We start from the raw sequence: 20,174 nt of genomic DNA, 5'->3' as shown, positions 1-20,174 counted from the left end.
CCGTCCAACAGGAATGAGTGTTATAATAACAGTTTGTGAACAAAAATAGGCACACACACACAGACACTGCTTACTGACTTGTACTGTCTAATAAATAATAAATTATCTATCATTCAATACTCTTTATAAATTAGTGTTATTAACAACTATAAAAAGCGATGATATTTTGGTGTTACGGGGACAGGATGTTAGTCTGTGTTTCCATCATGTGATGCGTGGAGTTGCAGTTCATTTACATATTAGCTGAATTTAGTCAAATGCTGAGCGGAGGTGAACAGCTCCATTGTCCCCCCCCCTCAATGGCCAAACCACAGTCACCAGTCACAGATAGAAAAGATAAAGGTCTAATGCAGTCCCATGATCCACATTATCTGTCAGTCTGTACGGGCCACTGTCCTGCAGCAGTGCTTATATTGCTGGGATTACAAATACCTGCAAATAAATGCTAAAGAGTCAAAACAGGACTTACCGGACCCGCAGTCCACACGGAAAGTCTTAAATCTCAGATGTTTAAAATAATAATTCAGTTACAATCATTGCTATTAGTAGAAGTGTGTCAGTATGAGTGTTATGTTCATTTTGTCGTGGGTGTGTTGGAGCTCTTATGGTCAGTCTGTAAACATGGTGTGGATGCTGCAACACTCAAAGCATGAATTAACCCTGAAGTTTCACTGATGTCGCCCATAAAACACACACACAAACACTCACGAACCCCCCTCCGCCTGCCCTCTAGTGTTACTTTGAGGGAACAGCTTTTGTCATTAAACAGCCCACAGCGGGTGGTGAGGGTTTTGGTACAGCGTACACTTTATACCTATAAAGACAGGAAATAATCCACAGAAAAACAAATTTAATATAGACTACTGTAAGGGACAAAAAGAAAAGAAGAACTAAAGAAGAACAGAGTGCTTCCCTGTGAAGAGCAAGTGACACTGGACAAATAATATAGAATGGAAAATTGGAAGTATAAGTACTACTACTACTACTGCTGTTAATAATAATATTAATAAACTTTATTTGTATTGCACATTTCATACAGGAAATGCAGCTCAAAGTGCTTTACAAGAAAGAAATTACGTGCACAAGTGCTTCTCATAAAAAGGACAGAATGAATGTAAAAGCAGAGACATAATAGAACAACTGAAAAAAATTATATGCCAAATAAATCCCACTTGATATTAATAGTAAAAAAAAAAAGAAAAACAAAATATATATATAAAAATAAGATAAAATTAGAGCACATACAATGCAGATGACTGAGAAAATCTCCTGGTATTTTAGCATTACAGCATCCACAAGTGTCACATGTGAGAAGTGTATGCTCACTAATATTTGATCCTCTGTCTAAATGTGTGAATACTTACAACACAAAGAATTAGATGGGAAAGGTCTTTTATCTCCTAATTCCAAAGGAAAAATTAAATATTACCAGGCAGTGTATAGTGGAGGCTGTGGATAAACCATAACTTCCAGCTTGGGATTGTCATGAATCATTTACTTAAAAACATCTGGTATTTTTTCTGATTTATTTTCTTCTCCTGATTACGCGGAGTTTGTTGTCATTCCTCGTGATCTGTTTCTGAATGTCTTGATTCCCTAGTTTATGTAGATGTGCACTAGCAAAACTCTACCACGTGGGGGCAACACGAGCAATGTCATGTATTTGCACCATGGTGACTACAATCTGCCATTCGAGTGCATTCAGGGACTCCTCGTATAATCGTAAAAATGGGAACATGCCGGTGAGCTTCGATGCTTAATTCCATGGGGCGGTTAGTTTCTCTCCCTCCAGTTGGAAAGGAAATGTTTGAGAATGTGTTTGATTACATTACCTCTACCTCGAATAATCACTAGAAATTAAAGCATAGGTACACGTTTTAAACCCATGAAACTACTTTCCTGAAAATGAAATTTTACGATTGTATATGAATGCAGCATTGGTCTTCAGCTGTCTGGGAGCTGAGCAGCTGTCACACTTGAGTGAGTGCGACCAGTGAACGACACCTATTCTTGTGTTTAAGAGGTAAGAAATGCTGTCATTTTAAGGTTTTATAAGCTGTAACATATCACTGGTACTTTTCTTCGCTAATGTTACCCACAGACTGAAGGAAATATCCCTCATACGGTTAGCCTGCTAGCTAACGAAATAGCCAGAATGGGCTGGAGCTAGCATGTAGGCTAACCCACGTTCCAGCTGAGTGTCACCTGCAGCTCAGCTCCGGCTAAAAACGGGATTAGTGCTGGGGAAAAACAAGCTGATGTGACCTCGATGACAATTAGCCACATGTGCGGTGGTCACTGAACTGTTCTGTCTTAATGAACCTAACAGGAAGACTTGTCCGAGCAGTAAACGGAGAGGATATGACATCTCAGATAGAAGCAGTAGCTAACTGTTAATTTGCCAATTCGTCTGTTTTCCCATTGTCCCGATATCTAATGACTAACATAACCTAATAGCATGTTATTCCCTAAGCTCTAAGAAGGAATGAAACTACTTTGTAAATCAGATAACCAACACATGCTGTGTTATGACATAGGGCATACGAGATTTTCATTAACCGTATGTATATTTAACACTGAATACACTGCCAACTAATGGCACACTATTTATAGAGGTTGCCACAAAAGCAACGCAGGGTTAGCACCAGGGCAAAGCGGGTGACTGCCGAAGTCCCCAGACCTTTGCCCTCTCAATCAGAGTGTGGTAATTAGAGATTATGCACCACAAAAGCTTATAAACTGTTAGGGGCCTTAAGTTGGGTGGTGCATTATTACCTAATATTATGTCAAAATCTTTTGGTACATAGCTAATTGTTGCGTAAGAGCCCTTTAATGGGTTAATGTAGCCACACAAACCTTGGCCAAGGAAGGATCTTGAAGAAAGTGCCCTCCATGAAATATGTGTGGGACTGGAGAAACTAGTTTACCAGATCACACAGTTACAATCCATATGTAAGTTGTTGGGAGGGCAACTGAGAACTGGTTTCGCTTCCTGACACCACACCCGGAGAAATGCCAATTACGATTGAGTCTGTAGCACAACCTGCCAGACCTGGTCCTGTTCCAAGAAACAGTTTTCTTATCTTTGCTGATTAAAACGGTCATTTGTTTATTGACAACAGTCCATGTGGTAGCTTGAAAGTGCCTGCAGGTTTTACTCAGCAGAATTATCCCGTTATCTCAGTAAACTTGCTTCCTGGAATCAGCTCAATCACTAAATGAAGCATTTCTAATGTTTAATTTCTGCTGTCCTGAATGTCTTTCATGAATTTAATTACTCCTACTCTCTTGTAAGCATGTCAGGATTTTATGGCCCTATGGCATCTGCGTTTCAGTTGAGGTTAAACTTTATCTTGTTTGCTTTGGCTGACCCTGGCTGACTGGCAGCTGTTGGTTTTTTGCTTGCTCTTTACCATGTGTTTATATCCACTAACTCCTTTTACTAACCTGTTTATGGTAGAAGGGCATCAACAATAATAAAAAGTTAAGTATGTGCACAACACTGGTGAGTATCAGTAAACATTAAGTCCTTTGTCCTTGCTTCCTCCTCTTTAGGCTTTGCCAGAATGGCACGTGGCCACCAGAAGATTCAGTCTCAGCAGAAAAATGCCAAGAAACAGGCTGAGATAAAGAAGGCCAAGGGTCATGATCAGAAGACGGCAGCCAAGGCGGCGCTCGTGTTCACCTGCCTTGTGTGTAGGGTGAGTATGAAGTATCAACCCTGACAACCCACAAGCCCAAACCTGACTCAGAATGGGAAAAGGCTTTCATTTTCTGCAACGGCAGTTACAAAAAAGTTGGGAGGCATTGTAAAATGTAAATAAAAACAGAATTCAGTCATTTGCAAATGAAATGTGTTTGCCAAAAACAGCTTTATGAAGTGCTCCGGAGCACATGTAGTGATATCCTTTATACAGTCATGTGTTCACTAAGTGGTGAACCTCGCTCCATCCTTTGGGAATGACTGAGCCTTTCCAGGATGCCCCTTTCATACCCAATCATTTACCTGTGGAATGTTCCAAACAGGTGTTTTTGGAGCATTCTCTCCCAGTCTTTAGTTGCTCCTGTCCAAACTTGTTTGAAACATGTTGCTGCATCAAATTCAGAATAAGCAGATATTTACAAAAATCAATGAAGTCGATGAGGTAAAACATTAAATATATCGTCTTTGTACTGTTTCCAGGTGAGTATATGTCAAAAACTATTAGCTAGTTAGCGCATTTGTTTTATGTTTTACACACTTTTGGTCCCTTCTTCTAAGATTTATATAAAATCAGATGAGAAGTCAACCAAATACAAGGCTTGTGCTGTTTCCCTACATTATAATGTATGTTGGATGTATTGTCCATTCCCACAGTCCCAGATGCCTGACCCAAAAACCTTCAAGCAGCACTTTGAGAGCAAGCACCCGAAATCCCCTCTGCCCCCTGAGTTAGAGGGAGTGGAAGCATAAGCGGTCAAGTTCTTCAAGGCCCTGCACCAATTCTGCACTTGTCTCAGTCTGACAGCAATGGATGATTTGATGTAACCACATGAAGCAGTTAATCTTCATTTCAGCTTTAACAGGCCAGGTTGCCTTTGACCAGTGTTTCCTCCCATCCAGTCCTGTTTTCGCTTGTGTTTAATTACACACGGGGCAAATGTTGGTTTCGATTTCAGGGCCACTGAAGACCTGTACAATCCAGGATCAATCCAAGCGATTTCTGCCTTGATTCACACAGTTTCTCAGAACTGCCCTGAGGTGTTGTGCACATGGGAATATTTCTTGCTGCTAGCTCTTATACCTCTTTATCAGAAGCTTTGATGGATTATTGTCTAATTAAATCTTTATATCCATCAGCTAAATGCATACACATAAACATAAATAAAGCATGGATTTGGCTTGGTTGGGAGAATTCTAATTTTAAGTTTGCTGATGTCAAGGCAATAACAAATGTGACCTCATCTCTTTTATTAGTGCTTTGAGTGTTGAATTAAGTGTGTGACATTTTTTTTCTCACATCAGTTGTTAAATATGGAATCTTCACACAGCGCTGTCTGCCATCTTCTTCTGCACTCTGTCACTGAGCTAATCATATCTTCATGTTGGGTCACAAGAATGTGAAATTTTTGCTTGACATTTCAAAGCTACTTTATGAATTGTCGATTATTGAAATTTTACAGGGGCTTGTCGATAACATTTGTACGCTTGGAAAATGAATGTATGCTCCAATTATGTATTATAGCATTTTATTAAATATTACTTTGTTGTATTTGTGCTTTTTTTTGTTCAAAGTGCTTCCTCCCATGAACTGCCAACATTTCTGATACAGTGTTTTGTAGGACACATGATGAAATTGCACATGGTGTCTTTAAGTCGACAACATTAGAAAGAATCCTCCCTATATGGCCTGATGGGAGTTATAGTTACTGTACGCGTACATGCTTAGTGGACTAAAATTCACCATAGATTTCAAGCTTTTGTAAGTTTGTTCACAGTTACTGACATCTCAGTGTTATACATTTAAATGTGAATTCTTCACATGGCATCAGATGTTGCTTGTAAATGTTCAATAATTAATTATGTTGCCACTCAAAAGCCTTCATATCTGGCTGAAAGGCAGACTCAGTGTAACTGATGAGGCCATCATCCCAGGAGGCCATGTTAATAGTAAGCACTCCTTCACTGGGCTTGTATATTTGCTGTATTTTGAGGTTTTGATGTATAGGAAATGATGCATTATACATTAGCAGCAATTTTACATTATAGATCCTTGTTCTTTTGGGTTTCTCTCAGGGTTGAATTTTAAAATATGCAAGTCACAGTCACTTCTGAACAGATATGAACATGTTAAAAAACTCAACAGTAAAATCTTGCAGATAACTACTTCAAGATGTGAATTTGTATTTTTCATGCATGCCTGCAATAAATTGAAAGGGAAAAAGATGGCACATGGAAAGTAGGACTTGGGCGCAAACAGCAAGAGCACCAGTGCCAAATCTGAAACGGATATTCAAATTGTAATGAAACAAAACAGTGTCAAAAGCGTGATGTAGAATCTGATACCAACTGTCATAAAAGCATTGTGTCAGCCAAACAGGAAATGACTGAAACTGCAGCACTATGACTGTTTAATTAACAAAAACAATGAATCCTGCCTGAACCCATTAGTCACTCAACCACTTGAAAATGATGTCTTTGACTCTTTTTCATCACGTAAAGCACTCATTTCCTGTGGGCCTTTTCTCCAGCCATGACATGCATCAGCTCAGCTCAGACTCAGTGACTAAAAAGATGTGTTGTCTCACCACACAGATGAGAGATGTCCACAGCAGGGCATATATTACCATTACAAGCTTGCCTTGTATTCATAGTCTGTAGTGAAGGTCACAAAATTAGTCCCTTTTGTCATCACCGAGCCAGAGAATAAATTAAATTTTGCCCTTCATTCTGGGTATTCAGAAGAAGAAAAAAAAAACAAAAAACACAGCCAGTCCCATACTGCCTGTTTTTTGGTGAATGGTTTGAGCAACTCCACTAAATGAGTCATAGCCCACATTGTTCCTCCATCTCCTCACACATAGTCCACCTCCTTCCTTCCCATCTGTAAACTTGTGAATGAAAAAACAAACAAACAAACAAACAAACAAACAAACAAAAACCCCACAACGCATGGTCATTCATACACACACATCTGCTAGATCTCCTTTGTGTGTTATGCTCTGTGTGTTTGGATTCAAACTGACAGGAAAAAGGGGAGCACTTGCACAAAATGAATTAGTTGTCTTAATTAGGTGAAGAAATTAATTAGATCCCCACCAGCTATAGATCATCTATTTCTAGGCATGTAGATGAAAACAACTGCAAACCAGAGACTGCTCTCATTGTACTGGTGATAAAGAAGTTGGCCTTTTTGTCTTAAAACATCCACAGTTCAGTGAGACCAAATTATGAATAACTTTTTATATGCATTTTTCTTCTCAGGAACACAACTCAGGGATCTCAACCATAGCTGCTAACATACCCATTATAATTTCTGTCTGAGCCCGAAATTAATTTGTGTTACAAAGTTGGTATGTAAATCCTTTGCAAGCTACTGGCCTGCTTCAGAACAACTCAAAACCCCACCCAACAGTCAGTGGACCAAGGCACACCCTGTTGAAACCTGATTATTGAGCAATTTTCTACAGCATGTTATTGCAGGAATTGCTCATCATATATCTGGAAGTGTCTGAGGAAGACACTAAGTGGACTATCCAGAAACTGTATTTTAATTTTATTGATTTTTTTTCATTAGGAGAGCACTTTCTGGGAGTGTGATCCACATATATGCTGCATCTACCTCAGCTGGAAAGTGTAAGAAGTGTTTTAGAAACAAGTCCCCCCCCCCCCCCCCTTTGCTAATGAGCAACACTGTTTATCTAGTTCCCATAGTCTTACTTGCCTCTAATTAGCATTTGCTATAGCACTAACTTTTCCACACATGATTCATGTCCTTTGAAGAAAGACAGTTAAGGGGTTGCTTTTCTGATGACCCAAAGACTTGCCTGCACTCTTATATTTAACTTCATATTTAGACCATATTTTAATTATTATGTAAGACAGGAAGGGACGTAATTCACTGTGATGCCAGAGGGACAATTTAGTGGCTGTTTGCAAGACTAGTAGAACTAGATATACAGGGGTGGTGTCTGGATTACTGAGGGGGCTATAGCATTGAACCAGTGCTTAGATGCTTAGCATCTGAAGAAACTGCCTATCAAACCAGTGGGGTGAGCCAATGTACTTTAGCCTGGGCAGATACTGTGTAGAGTATGTGAGTGTAGTGTATTACTGAAAGGCCTGCTTAGGCAGCTGTATATCATCTCTTTAGCTGAGCAAGAATTCAGAGACAGTTTAAAGATAGGTAAGTTAAGGGTTAAAAATTATGTCATCTATTAAAGGGCTCAGTATGTTCACCACTGTGGACCTTTACCATAGGTCAAAACGTCATTTAACATGAGTTCCATACAAATGCTTATTGTTATTATCAATAAAATGTTATGTCAGTATGATGAATTTACTATGTAAATAGACGTGCATATTACTGTGTGTATAATCAAGAATGGACTTTTTTTTCCACTTGTTAATTTTTCACTTGTAATGGTAGAGAAATAAGGAGGGGGTAGATCATTTGGAACCAGTCCCGCCTTACTTCCGGGTTAGATTCCGTTCCCTTAACCCTAGCAAATAAACAACTTATAATAATATCTTTCCGAAACGGTGACACGGGATGCCGTTTTCTGTCCTCATTTTAGGAGACATCTGTGTCTGCTACTATGTTTAGCAGTAAAATTTGAACTCTTTCTCGTCATTCAGAAGACAGCATTCATCAACTACATCTCCCATGTGTCTTTGCTGACTTTCTTGGACAAACGCTTGTGAGGGTGAGTTTGCTTTACGTTCACACAACTTTAGATTTACGGTGAAAGGATTTTAGAAGCAGAGAATAAAAAGGACACTGAACTAAATTGAGACGGATACATACAGTGTTCTTTATGCATTGTTTTCTTAGAATGAATGTAAGAATTACATTAGTTTGTCTGTAATTTATACAATGGGGACTCTTCATACATCTTTTAACTTGTACGATTGACTGAGTTTACGTGGCTTTAAAAACTGCCTGAAAAATGTGGTTGCCCTAGCAACCTGAGTCTGACGTCATCGTCCCTGTGCGACCCTGCTGCTGTGTCTTTGATTGGAGGGAAACCCCGTGGATGAGCGGGAGAGATCATCAGCTGTGCAGCCGGGAATCAGGAACAACATCGTCTAACGACCCTCACAGGTAAGTTCACATGTATTTACTACCGATGATCTGCGGTGTTTTCGACGGAAAACCGTAAGATTTGCTCTGGCTGTACGCTTTGGGGACCGTTTCAATCTCACATGAGTCGTTGCTAGCGCTACTAGGACTGTAAGAGGAAACCAGTGATGCGCCGCTGCTCAGTCATTGTTCGGCGCTTATTGAATGGGAAGCGCTATGGCACTTTAACCCATCTATTTGTTTTACTCGTCGTGTGCAGAAGGCATCTTTCTGGTGTAGCAGATTAGCTTGTGTGAATGAAACGACCCAAAAATAATGCTTAATGCTCATATAACCAGCAGCTCTGGTTTGTTTTCCGGGAAACGAAAAAGGGCGTTCACTCTGGACTGAACTAAACTAGGCTCCTTTCACTCGAGTTTAACCGATTTGGTGACACCATTACTGACGCTATCTTACCTAGCCACCCGCAGCGTTATTACACGTTTTCTCCTCGTTAAACAATGAAAGTAATGAATGCAAATTGTATAGGAAGGTTTTTTTTTTTTATCTTTTTTTTGACGATTTGTACCCTCGTCGCACACAGTAGGGGCTCGCTGGGCAGGTGTGTGTGTGCGCGTGTGCGTGTGTGTGACGTGAAACTGGGTGGCCGACATTCCTCAGAAGGGCGCAGGTGTCTAAGTGCTGGCAAATCTCACTGACTAATCGTGTGATTTTTTGAAAAGCTGCTCTCAAGGGTGGGTAACCTTACTTCTACGTTTGACCAAGGCAGCCGGTAAGCAGCAATTTGAAAATTAGCTTGTTGCTCTTCGCACACTGCAACAGCCCCGCAGTTATCCTGAGAAGAAATAAGCGAATTGTAAAGTCTTCTAGCTAGGAAGTAGCCTGCTTCAGGAAAAATAGCCAGTGAATTGGGTGTAAGCAGAGGTCTGGTCAGAACAAGACCAATACTGACCAAAGGCCGTCTTTTAATTATATTATACTTTCTGTGCTGTCTTTAACCTCCATGTTGAGCCAATAGTTCGATTTTTTTTGTTGTGTAACAGAGCTGAAATGATTAGGTGATTACCTGATTAAAAGAAAATTAATTCACAACTATTCTGATAAGAAATTAATACCATTATTCGCTTGTTTCAGCTTCAGTAATGTGAGGATTTGCTAATTTTCTTTGTCATGTGATAGTTGACAGAATATTTGGGGGGTTTGGACTGATTTGACATGTGATTGACAAACGTGATTTGAAGAGGCAGTTTGTGCTCTGGGAAATTGTGCTGGACCTTATTTCTGTATTTGTTGATACTTTATAGACAGATACAAAGTAATCTACAGATTAATTGATAGTAAAAATGATCATTAGTTACAGTTTTTATCTTGAATAAGACACCTTGGTCACCTGGAAATTGTGATGTCTATTTTACAACATTTTAGGTTACATTTTACATTTACATTTCATCAAAATAAATCAGTTAATTTTGTATGTAAAGCAACCTAAAAGAATAACATGGATAATGAAAAGGAATTGCAGTTACCCTAACTGTTTTCTGTTTTCAGTATTGTGGCCATACTACAACCACACTTTACTTAAGTAAAACCACTGCACACAGGTGACGATTAAAGGTAAAATCTGAATAAATGAGTGGAGAAATATAACAAATGCAGATGCTTCCACACAGTTGCACTGCATGGTACAATTAAACAATTAACATTCAATCATCCTCCATGTCATGGAGCTTGTAGGAACTGCAGTTTCAGTAGGAACAGTGACTAAAATGACATCTACATTTAGATCTATGGGAAAGACATCAGTAAACAGGGCCTGATTGTGTGGTGAACAGCACACATTTGATGACCGTGATGCTCGTGTATTAGTGCGATTTATACAGAAAAACATAAGACTGGCTCTTCCTCAGATGACACTTCAGGATGTGACCATGCTGTCAGCAAGAACCGCCCATCAACAATTACATAGAGAGGGATATTATAGTAGGGTTGTGGTGCATGAAGCCCTCATTACAAAGATGAATGCACGTTTGAGAGTTCAGTGGTGGAAAAACCAAAGACACTGGTCCAGAGAAACATGGAAAAAGTGATATGGTCAGATGAGTCATCCCTCAGCGTATTCTGGACATCTGAACCAAAAGAACAGGCCTGAATGCTTGACCTCTACAGTGAGGGGATCCAGTGGATCTGTTATGCTTAGAGGGAAGGATTACTGTGAGAGTGATCACCTTTATCCGATGATGAAACATTTCTATCCTGATGGGAGTGGTCTCCTCCAGGATGACAATACTCCCATCCATAGTGCGTGAGGGGTCACTGAATGGTTTGAGTATGAAAATGATGTGAATCATATTCTGTGGCCTTCACACTCACCAGACCTCAACCCAATTTTACACCCATGGGAGACTTGTAGAATCAATGCCCAGACATCTTGAGGATGCTCTGGTAGCACATGGTGGCCCAACACCTAACTTTATGCTGGTTTTTCATTTAATAACTTGGGATGCCAAGTGAATTTAGTCACAAGTATAAATCAAGTCTGCACCAGTCTCTGAGTGCAGATGAGCCCAGCTGGTTGAAATCCAAAAAGACACACACTGGTGTGCACACACCCAAGACACACTTACTACTGAAGCACATGTTGTGAGAGACTGACACACTGATAAGATCTTAGGATAATGGAAAATGTGATCCAAGTGATACTGACTGACTGACTTTTTTGTCCAGGTAATATTTCCCAGCTATTTTGGGAAGTATTTACTCCTTTTTAATTCTCCCTGCTGACTAGTTGCTCTTTTTTGTATGTTCAAACGTAGGTTAACATACATACCAGAAACCAGGTTTCTCTGAGAAATCCGGTTAGGCAGGAGGTTGCGTAGCAAGGGCAACACTTACATGCAATGTAGTTCTCCTTCATTCAAGTTAAATGATCTTTTCCCTCCCCCTTTCCCCACCATGTTGTCTCCCTCTTTCTCTCTTTGGTCCTGCCCTCCCCCAACACTCTCCTCTTTCTTCCTAATCTGTCTCCTGTCCCCTTTGTTTTGGCCTTCCCGGATCCCTCTTCTCTGTGCTTCCTTCCTCAGCCCACACAGGAACCATGGCAGACCAGGAGGATCGGGTACAGAGAGCCAAACTGGCTGAGCAGGCTGAGCGCTATGATGACATGGCTGCAGCCATGAAGGCTGTTACACAGAGCAACAAAGAGCTCTCCAATGAGGAGCGCAACCTGCTCTCTGTTGCATACAAGAATGTGGTGGGGGCTAGGAGGTCCTCCTGGAGGGTGGTGTCCAGCATGGAGCAAAAGTCTGACGACGAAGGGAAGTCAAGTTTGGCCAAGGAGTACAAGGGCAAGATTGAGAAGGAGCTGAAAGACATCTGCAATGAAGTACTGGTAAGCAGCAGAGATGGTGGAGAGGGGCAGTGTTGCTGGATAGGTGGAAGGACGGGAAGAGAGTAAATGCTTTGATCAAGATTGCTGGATTGCCTGTGTGAATACAATTGGGATCTCCAGGGCATGGTGTAAACCTTCAGCTAGCAGCAGGAACTAACAGACACGAGGATGGTGGTGCATGGGTTTTTGGAAATTGTGGAAAGATGATTTAACACTACAAATCAAATGTGTTAAACACGTGGCTGTTCTGACAGCCCTCAGTAATCATTAAAAAAGTAATCTATACATTTATAAATACACATACAATATAGTAGTTGTGATAGTGTTGTCTTGCTTGTGCTGGAGTATTCAGAATATGACTGAGATGAGCTAAAGCTTCATGTTTGAAATCATCCTACCCTGCAGACAAGCTTAGCTTTAAGCAAATGAAGCCTCCCTGGCCAAGCCGATGTTTGAATATCATACAGATGGACATTAGTATTTGGATACTGTATTTCCACAGTCACTGCCATTTGAAAACTCAAAGCTATGAATTTGAAAGGACAACTCTTGAGTAAATTTCTGCTTTTTTTCTTTTTCCTTTTCAAATATGCTCCCTGATCAAAGTTTATCTACACTTCATTCCCCCTTATTTAATGCCACAGACACAAGCTTCAGAGACGTTTTGCTCATGTGTGTAGAGCTGACAGTTGTATAAGATAAGATACCACTTCATTAATCACCCGTAGGGGAAATTAGGGTGTTACAAGCAGCAGCAATAGTACCAGGGGAGAACATAGAAAAATAATATTGCTACTGGGGAAAAAAAGGAAAATTGTACATGGTTTAAGTACAGTGTTTTTCACTATTGTACATTAGATAAAAAGATATTAACCAGAGTATATGAAAAGAACATGTTTTTGCATAGACTTGATACAAAACAGATATGTCGTATTGAAGAAAATATGTACAGTTGCACAAGATATCACATGAATGTAATGGCAAGATGATGAAACATAAAAGTCACATAGCAAAACACTAAGTATGTGAACACGGTGATACATTGAACAATGCTAGAGTGGAACAGTCTGATCGCAGCTGAAATGAAGGACCTGCGGTAGCGTTATTTCTTACAGAGTGGATGCAGCAGTCCGCTGCTGAAGGTGCTGCTTAGGGTCCACGATTGATGTCACTTTGGCTAACAGCCTTCTCTCACCCACCTCAGAGACAGAGCCACCTCTCCTGACCAGTTTAATTCTTGTCCTGTCCCTCAGAGCTTCCACAGCCCCAGCAGACCACTGCATACAAATTGCAGATGCCACCACAGAGTTGTAAAATATTTCTAACAGTGTCCTACATACTTCAAAAGATGATTTTGGCCCTTCCTGTGCAGGACATCTGTGCTGTTTGTCCAGTCCAGTTTGTCTTTGAGGTGAACACCCAGGTATTTGTAATCCCTCACGATCTCAGTGTCCAAGCCCTGGATGTTCACCAGTGTAGTCTGTGGTACCCTATCAGAGCAATGGTATATGATGACCCTTGCACCCTTAAATATACCTCTACATATACTGTTATCAGCATTGTGTTATCTCATGAACTGGCTTGTGACTGCTTGTAGAGTTGCACGTTGAGCTGCACACATTTCAAACACTAACATGGCACGCTTTTGCTTGCAGGAGCTGCTCGACAACCATCTGATTCCCCATGCCAAACCTGCTGACAGCAAAGTCTTCTACCTGAAGATGAAGGGAGACTACCACCGCTACCTGGCTGAGGTGGCCTGTGGCGATGAAAGAACTCGTGAGTACAACAGATATCTTTATGTCCAGTTCCAGTCATTTTCTTCATGTTTATACTATCACTTGGGGAAATCAGGAGGATATATATATATATCAAAGAGATTATGCTCAGGGCTCATGAGCAGTATGCAAGACATTTTAAATACATTACAAAATTTTTTTTAATGGTGCCACCTACTGATAAAAACAGGCACTGCTGTGTGATCAAACCCTTTGTTTCTATGGCAATTGTCACACCTCTGTTGGAGGATGGGATGAATATGTGCCAATCAATGGGCCTTAAAAGTCCTGTAAGATCAGACGAGGCTTGTTTCAGGTGTTGTTTGTGGCCGGAAGACTGACACCATCCCTGTCCTTGACCTACAATCGTCAACTGAAATGCAGGCGAGGGCTGCTGCTGGGTTGTCATGGCAACGGGAGCAGCACCAGGGTGTTGGCTGTTACTGGTTTGCTGGGAGGCAGTTTTAGAGTTTCTTTGGTGGCTGTGGCAAGCTGAACTGGCCAAGCTCCCCTTTTCTCTTCAGTTTCCAGTCCTGCTGTGGCTCATACAGTGTCTTACAGTATATTGGCAATCCCATAGAAATTAGTGCATTATAACCCCCCCCCCCCCTTGGGCTGGTTTGTCACCTTTTGCTTGGAAAGTTTGTGATCCATAGTTTTCCATTCTAGCTTTTGGCTGTTTAATAATAAACACATAAGTACTGCACATGCTCACGAGATGTTAGCATTATAAAATGTATTATCTTAAAGGTGCCGTTCTAACAAATGTATGTATGACACCTGATACTTAATTGATTTCGAGGACAATTGTCATGTTAATTAAATCCTGTTTTCTTTACACTGAAATACTGGCCAGTTGGGAGGATTTTGCTGTTTGTTTTTTTTCTTATGATAGTACTAAATAAGATTGGGTTGTAAACAGTTGGTTGGAAAAAATAAGCAGTTGGATTTTAGGCAAATTGTTATGCTGTTTTTCTTTCTTTTTTTTATGAGGAGTTCAATCATATGCAAGCTGTTAATTTTCTATTTTTGCCTCCCTTAATATGTGTAAATATTGGCAAGGGTGCTCGTGATGGCCAGAAAGTGGTACCATGCAACATGGTGCCTAACAGATTGTGCACAGTGGAGTGTGCTCCTATCCAGGGCAGTTACAAAATAATGCTAACAGACCTTCACATTTTAAATATCTGCTTCCTGATTGGTCTGTCTTCTTATGCATAGGTGCTGTCGAAAAATCAGAAGAAGCCTACCAGGAGGCTTTTAAGATCAGCTCAGAAGAAATGGAGGCCACACATCCCATCCGCCTAGGCCTCGCCCTTAACTTCTCTGTCTTCTACTATGAGATAGTCAACTCACCTGAGGCTGCCTGCAAACTGGCCAAGAAGGTAAAAACCGTCCTCACATTCGTGTCTATGTCTGTTTCTGTTTGATTCCACTTGTTTTCTCTTAATTTTTTTTGTCCTCAAGAAGATGACTTGTTGATGTGCGTCCGGTGGTCTGTAACAAATGAGTTTAAAGTGGAGGTGTACACTCTGGGCTTAATGACAAAGACCCCTGCTCCAGTCACTGCACCCATCCAGTCAGGGAGTGTATACAAGATGAATGATGCGGGGGAAGTAAAGGTGTTACTAACATTAACCCCAGCTCACAATTGTAAATGTCCTTGGACTTAAAGGAGTAGTTCAGCATTCATTCAAATATGTTTCGCCTGATCCTGGTCGCCTTCCCCCACGGCAGACCAGGAGCGGTGGGCTGCCATCCGACCATCGCCTGGGGACCCAATCTCTTTCGTCACCATTGGTCAGGTGGTGATCTTCTTGCATGTTTTCAGTGGGGGTATTTTTATGGAGGATACCCCAGGTGAACACGGGGAGAACATGCAAACTCCACACAGAAAGGCCCCTTTTTCCTTGAGCAGGCACTGAAGGCATGGTGGAAGACACGCCACCAGCGCCCACAGCGGGATTCGAACCGGGACCTTCTAGCTGTGAGGCGACAGTGTTACCACTTGTTCCACCGGGCCACTATTAAAGCTATTTAGTGTGCTATTTAGTGTGAGCACACAACGTGCTGTGGATTTGTCTTTCACCTCTTTAATGTGTAGTCTTTTCAGTTATAGTTCTTTTTTTAATAAATTTATTTGTAAAATGCCAGACACAGTCATAAAATACATACAGTGAATATAATTTCTTTTTTTTTTAAACATTCAGTGAACTTAAACACCCCCCCACCCTCCCTCCCCATCCACCCTTCCCCATCCACCCTTCCCCCTCCCAAAACCCATAGAAGTTTAATATGATTAAAGTATATCACACACACTCAGTGAGAAAAAAAAAATCTATAAATGTTTACCAAAATACAAATATACCTACACAGTAATGATTAAATTAAAATATAAAAATAAAATGCTAGTGCTGATCAATACAAGGTAGAAATCAATGGCTGCTTGCTCCTCAGTCATCAAAACAGATTTGTTGTGCTGGAGTGTCTTAGGAAGGATAGCTCTTGGGGGGTAGCTATTTGCCGCTGGCACAGATGGGCAGTTTATGTATAGACATGCAGCGAGTTTTTACAAAGAAACTTCCAGAGCTGGTAGCTCCTCTAGATATTTAAGTAGTGGTCTCCAATGAGTATAGAAGCTGTCGGACGAACCTCTGAGTTTCAGTTACAGTTCACTGAATCAAGTGTTGAGAGGTTTTTGATCAAGGAAACCACAGTGCTCCTACAAACTGTAACTGACATTCTTTTGACGACATCTTCATGTTCTTTCTGTTTTTGTTTCACCTTAACACCTAACTCTTATATAAGGACTTACTACTGACAAGTTCAGCTTTATTAAGTGCATGTGTACAGACACACACACATAGATGGATCGGTAATGTCATCATAGCCATGAAAAGAAGCGGATATGTTTACTGCCGTCATCATACTTGGTAATCCTTGAGAGAGCCCTTAGCTGTCGGACAAAAATACATTACGTTGTCTGCTACGTTCAGCTAATTCTGTATACGACGATTGTTATCATCTTGTAATTTTCACCGTAGAAACTGTATCACAGAGAGAACAAAGGTCCCTTTTTAACCTGAACCCTATCAATGGCTTCTCGTTGTTGTGTTTTGTTCAGATAACTATCGTTTTATTTATGCCCTGCCAGAATTTATTTAAGTCCATCTCACGTTGGTGAATTTACATTTGCTTGCACACTGCTTTTGGAAGCATTGATGGCCGTCTCTGTCTCCTCCAGGCCTTTGACGATGCCATTTCCATGCTGGATTCCCTCAACAGTGAATCCTACAAAGACAGCACCTTGATCATGCAGCTGCTCCGTGACAATCTGACAGTGAGTCTCGTCTTCATCTCCCTGCATGTCAGCTGTGTCTTACACTCCCACTTTCTGCTGTCCCTTATATCTGCTGGTTATGTTGAGTTTAACACGACTCATCTGACTTAACTAAATATTTGACATGCAAAGGGTTTTCACGTGTTTCTTGGCGCGCGCTAATCCTAGTATCGCTTGCTTCGTTGCAGCTGTGGATGTCAGACCACCAGGCTGATGGCGATGGTGACGGAGAGGAGACGGAGCAGACAGCTGAGAAGCAGTGAACGTCAGAAAAAGGGAAAAAAAACGAAAAAACAAAAACACACATTTTTTACCTCTCACCAGCCTAAGTTGTGTGTGTGGTTGTGTTTGCACATACATGCACAGATATGTATGTTTACACTCCACTCACAATGTGTAAAGTACAGTATGTGTGTGCAGATACATTGAAGTGTGTGTGTTAATCGTATGAGCACCTCCACAGAGAAAAGAATGGAAAAGATTTTTTTTTTTCAACATTACTCATTGTGTGAACCAGTGGATGTTTATTTTATTTTTTTTTTTCCTTTCGGTTTGGTCATCGATATCCCTCCTTTAGAGCCGAATCAGCCCCATGCTCTTTAACCTTATTCACTGTAGCAAACTGCTGCTGTTGCAGGAAAACACAAACAAAAAACCTCTAACTGTAATTTTGATAATGTCTGTTTTTACTTGAACTCAACATTTACAATCTTTGTGACACTTGGGTCTACAAAACTCCTTTGAAGCACGTAAACTGTAAAAATGGTCACAGCGGTCTGGATTCATTAAATTTTAGGTCTCATCTGACAATAGCGGTGATCATATAGATAGCAGAATTTACCTCGGTAAAGATCTTTCTCCACATTGCATGTATCCATCCCGCCCTGTCAGTGTCCAGTGTAGCAGGTAGTGTTTTTATGGATGATACATGTGTCATGGCTCAGTGGGTTCTATGTGCATTCGGGTGTAGGAAAGGTTTTCTGTATGAATGGCCACTTTGCGAAAACTGTAGTTAAACTTTGGTTGATAGTTTTGTTGAGAGGGTTACATTCCATTTTACTGACATTTTTTCACTCTCAGTGAAATGTGTAGACTATAATTTTCTGCAATTTTCCTTAACACATGACAAGGTATAGACAGCCTATGATAAAGTGAACAACTTGACAAAATGGCTCGATACTGTAACTTTTGATATTTTATCTTTCAGCAGTGCAGAGGATACTTTTGCCATGTGCTTTTATGTGGCTTTCTACTCTTTTCTATTCGGGTGTTTTGTATTTTCTTTTTGTGTGTTTTATTCCCTTTGAATCTTGGTTTGACTCCTGGAATGCATATGGTTCTCAGTAGTATGGTGTGAGGGTTAGCTGTGCTTTGAAACTGGCAATTTTTGCTTAGGATTTAGCTTCAACAAGGGTGGTTTACAGTAACATTTATCTTCCCTGACAGAAAATTGTGAAACAGCAAATGAAAACAATGCTAAAGTATAAACTGATTATTAAAGTACCTTGGTAGAAAGCTGCGTTATGACCATTTAGTAGTTACAAAGTAGTGCCAGTTTCTTCTAATTACAGTATCTTGGTTTTAAAGATGGGATGCAGGATTCAGAATTTGCAAGTTACACTCTGAGTACGTTGTTTGGTTATGTGCTTTCATGTAAGTGGAATTAAAACATTAAAATCAAGTGTGCTGTGCTCAGTGTGTGTTTGCGCTTTGTAGACTTGGAATTACATGTTTACAATATATTAATGCGGAGGAGCTGTGTTGGGACGCGGCTGGTTCATCAGCTCAGTCTGCCATTATTTACCAGCTGGGAGTCGTGTCAGCTGCTCACGCTGATTCCGAGAATGCACCCATGTTAAAAGCTAAAGGAGTGAGGGCTGTCACATTTAAATGGCTGCTAGCGAATGTCCTCGAACACACAGCCAAGAAGACAACAGGCAGGCTTTAAGCTACAGCTTTGTACGATCTCTCAAATGTAGACTGGTATGTGGGACACCTTTAATCTATAACCTTAAAAATTTAAACAGTTTGTCTATATTGATGTATTTACAATATATTGAAGCCAAAAGGCCCTTTGCACCATCATGACTTGCTAATCTGTCCTGGTAAAACTCACTCTTGGAGCACAATTTGGGAGTCAGTCACAATGTATCACTGCAATATGAATACAAAATATTAGCAATATTCAGGTCTTATCTGCAAACATGGACTTTTAGCAGCAGAGATGCTGACATGATACTTTGTTGGTTGTGATGAATTAAAAATCATAATTTAAATGGCACTTTGAAAAGAGGCTGCAGACATCTTGGTGTAGATGGAAGCATGCTTGTTACTGACAACACTGCCCTCTGCTGATGCTCATGGCTGTGAAGGGACATGATATGCTGCATGTATAGATGAACACTCAGAAAATGGTCATTTGCTCATTTTAAGCTTCACTGACTAAACTCTTCTCTCCACACAAACTCTGAAATGGTGTGTCCAACCCCGGTAACACAAAATCTGACCAAAAATAACAGGGTTTGTCTTACATGAGAGATAGCAAGGTGCCACATCTCTTGATCGTTTGAATAAATATCTATTCCTCTTCAGATCATAAGCACGCTGCTGTTAACGTCACATTTATAAGCAATAGTAAATGAACAGGGCCAGTCTTCAATCAGCCCTTTTCACTGATATTGGTGAGTGCTTTCATTTTGATCAATGGCCTTTAAAGACAAACACATCATCTGGAGTAAATAATGTGGCTCTGTGTCTCATTGTCAATGAGCAGCTGATAAAACTTCTGAGAGTTACACACAGCATATCCCATATGAAGGCTGAACACCAGGCTTTTGTGTAAAGGGTACATTTTAAGTATCAGGGTTTTTGTATGGGATGCGTGC

The 20,174-nt window shown here is 40.6% G+C and overlaps 2 protein-coding genes across 3 annotated transcripts; both read left to right on the top strand.

The window, feature by feature from the left end:
* The first annotated feature begins 1,919 nt into the window (after positions 1-1,919).
* znf706 (zinc finger protein 706) lies at positions 1,920-5,252 on the top strand. Its single transcript, XM_070984708.1, has 3 exons — positions 1,920-2,023; positions 3,556-3,701; positions 4,358-5,252. Exons 2-3 carry the CDS (start codon positions 3,567-3,569, stop codon positions 4,451-4,453), a joined length of 231 nt encoding a protein of 76 aa, XP_070840809.1. The 5' UTR covers positions 1,920-2,023; positions 3,556-3,566; the 3' UTR covers positions 4,454-5,252.
* Positions 5,253-8,429: 3,177 nt separating this feature from the next.
* On the top strand, positions 8,430-18,970 carry LOC139345638 (14-3-3 protein beta/alpha-1-like). 2 transcript variants are annotated; one of them, XM_070984384.1, is made up of 6 exons: positions 8,430-8,804; positions 11,864-12,171; positions 13,827-13,950; positions 15,171-15,334; positions 17,194-17,289; positions 17,478-18,970. In XM_070984384.1, the coding sequence occupies exons 2-6, from the start codon at positions 11,878-11,880 to the stop codon at positions 17,550-17,552; spliced, it is 753 nt and encodes a 250-aa protein (XP_070840485.1). In that variant the 5' UTR covers positions 8,430-8,804; positions 11,864-11,877; the 3' UTR covers positions 17,553-18,970. The 2 variants fall into 2 exon arrangements, with proteins under 2 accessions (XP_070840485.1, XP_070840486.1); XM_070984385.1 differs by lacking the exon at positions 8,430-8,804 and adding an exon at positions 9,425-9,555.
* Positions 18,971-20,174: the final 1,204 nt, after the last annotated feature.

This window comes from Chaetodon trifascialis, chromosome 17 (assembly GCF_039877785.1).
Source record: "Chaetodon trifascialis isolate fChaTrf1 chromosome 17, fChaTrf1.hap1, whole genome shotgun sequence".
In the NCBI taxonomy this organism is placed as follows: Eukaryota; Metazoa; Chordata; class Actinopteri; order Chaetodontiformes; family Chaetodontidae; genus Chaetodon; species Chaetodon trifascialis.
This window is presented reverse-complemented; position numbering and strand designations above follow the sequence as displayed.

Bases quoted from the DNA above. Each gene is read 5' to 3' on its own strand.
- znf706 (XM_070984708.1), top strand. From the start codon at position 3,567: ATGGCACGTGGCCACCAGAAGATTCAGTCTCAGCAGAAAAATGCCAAG. The intron at 3,702-4,357 runs GTGAGTATGAAG...CCATTCCCACAG, and splicing joins TCACCTGCCTTGTGTGTAGG to TCCCAGATGCCTGACCCAAA.
- LOC139345638 (XM_070984384.1), top strand. From the start codon at position 11,878: ATGGCAGACCAGGAGGATCGGGTACAGAGAGCCAAACTGGCTGAGCAG. The intron at 12,172-13,826 runs GTAAGCAGCAGA...TTTTGCTTGCAG, and splicing joins ACATCTGCAATGAAGTACTG to GAGCTGCTCGACAACCATCT. The intron at 13,951-15,170 runs GTGAGTACAACA...TCTTATGCATAG, and splicing joins CTGTGGCGATGAAAGAACTC to GTGCTGTCGAAAAATCAGAA.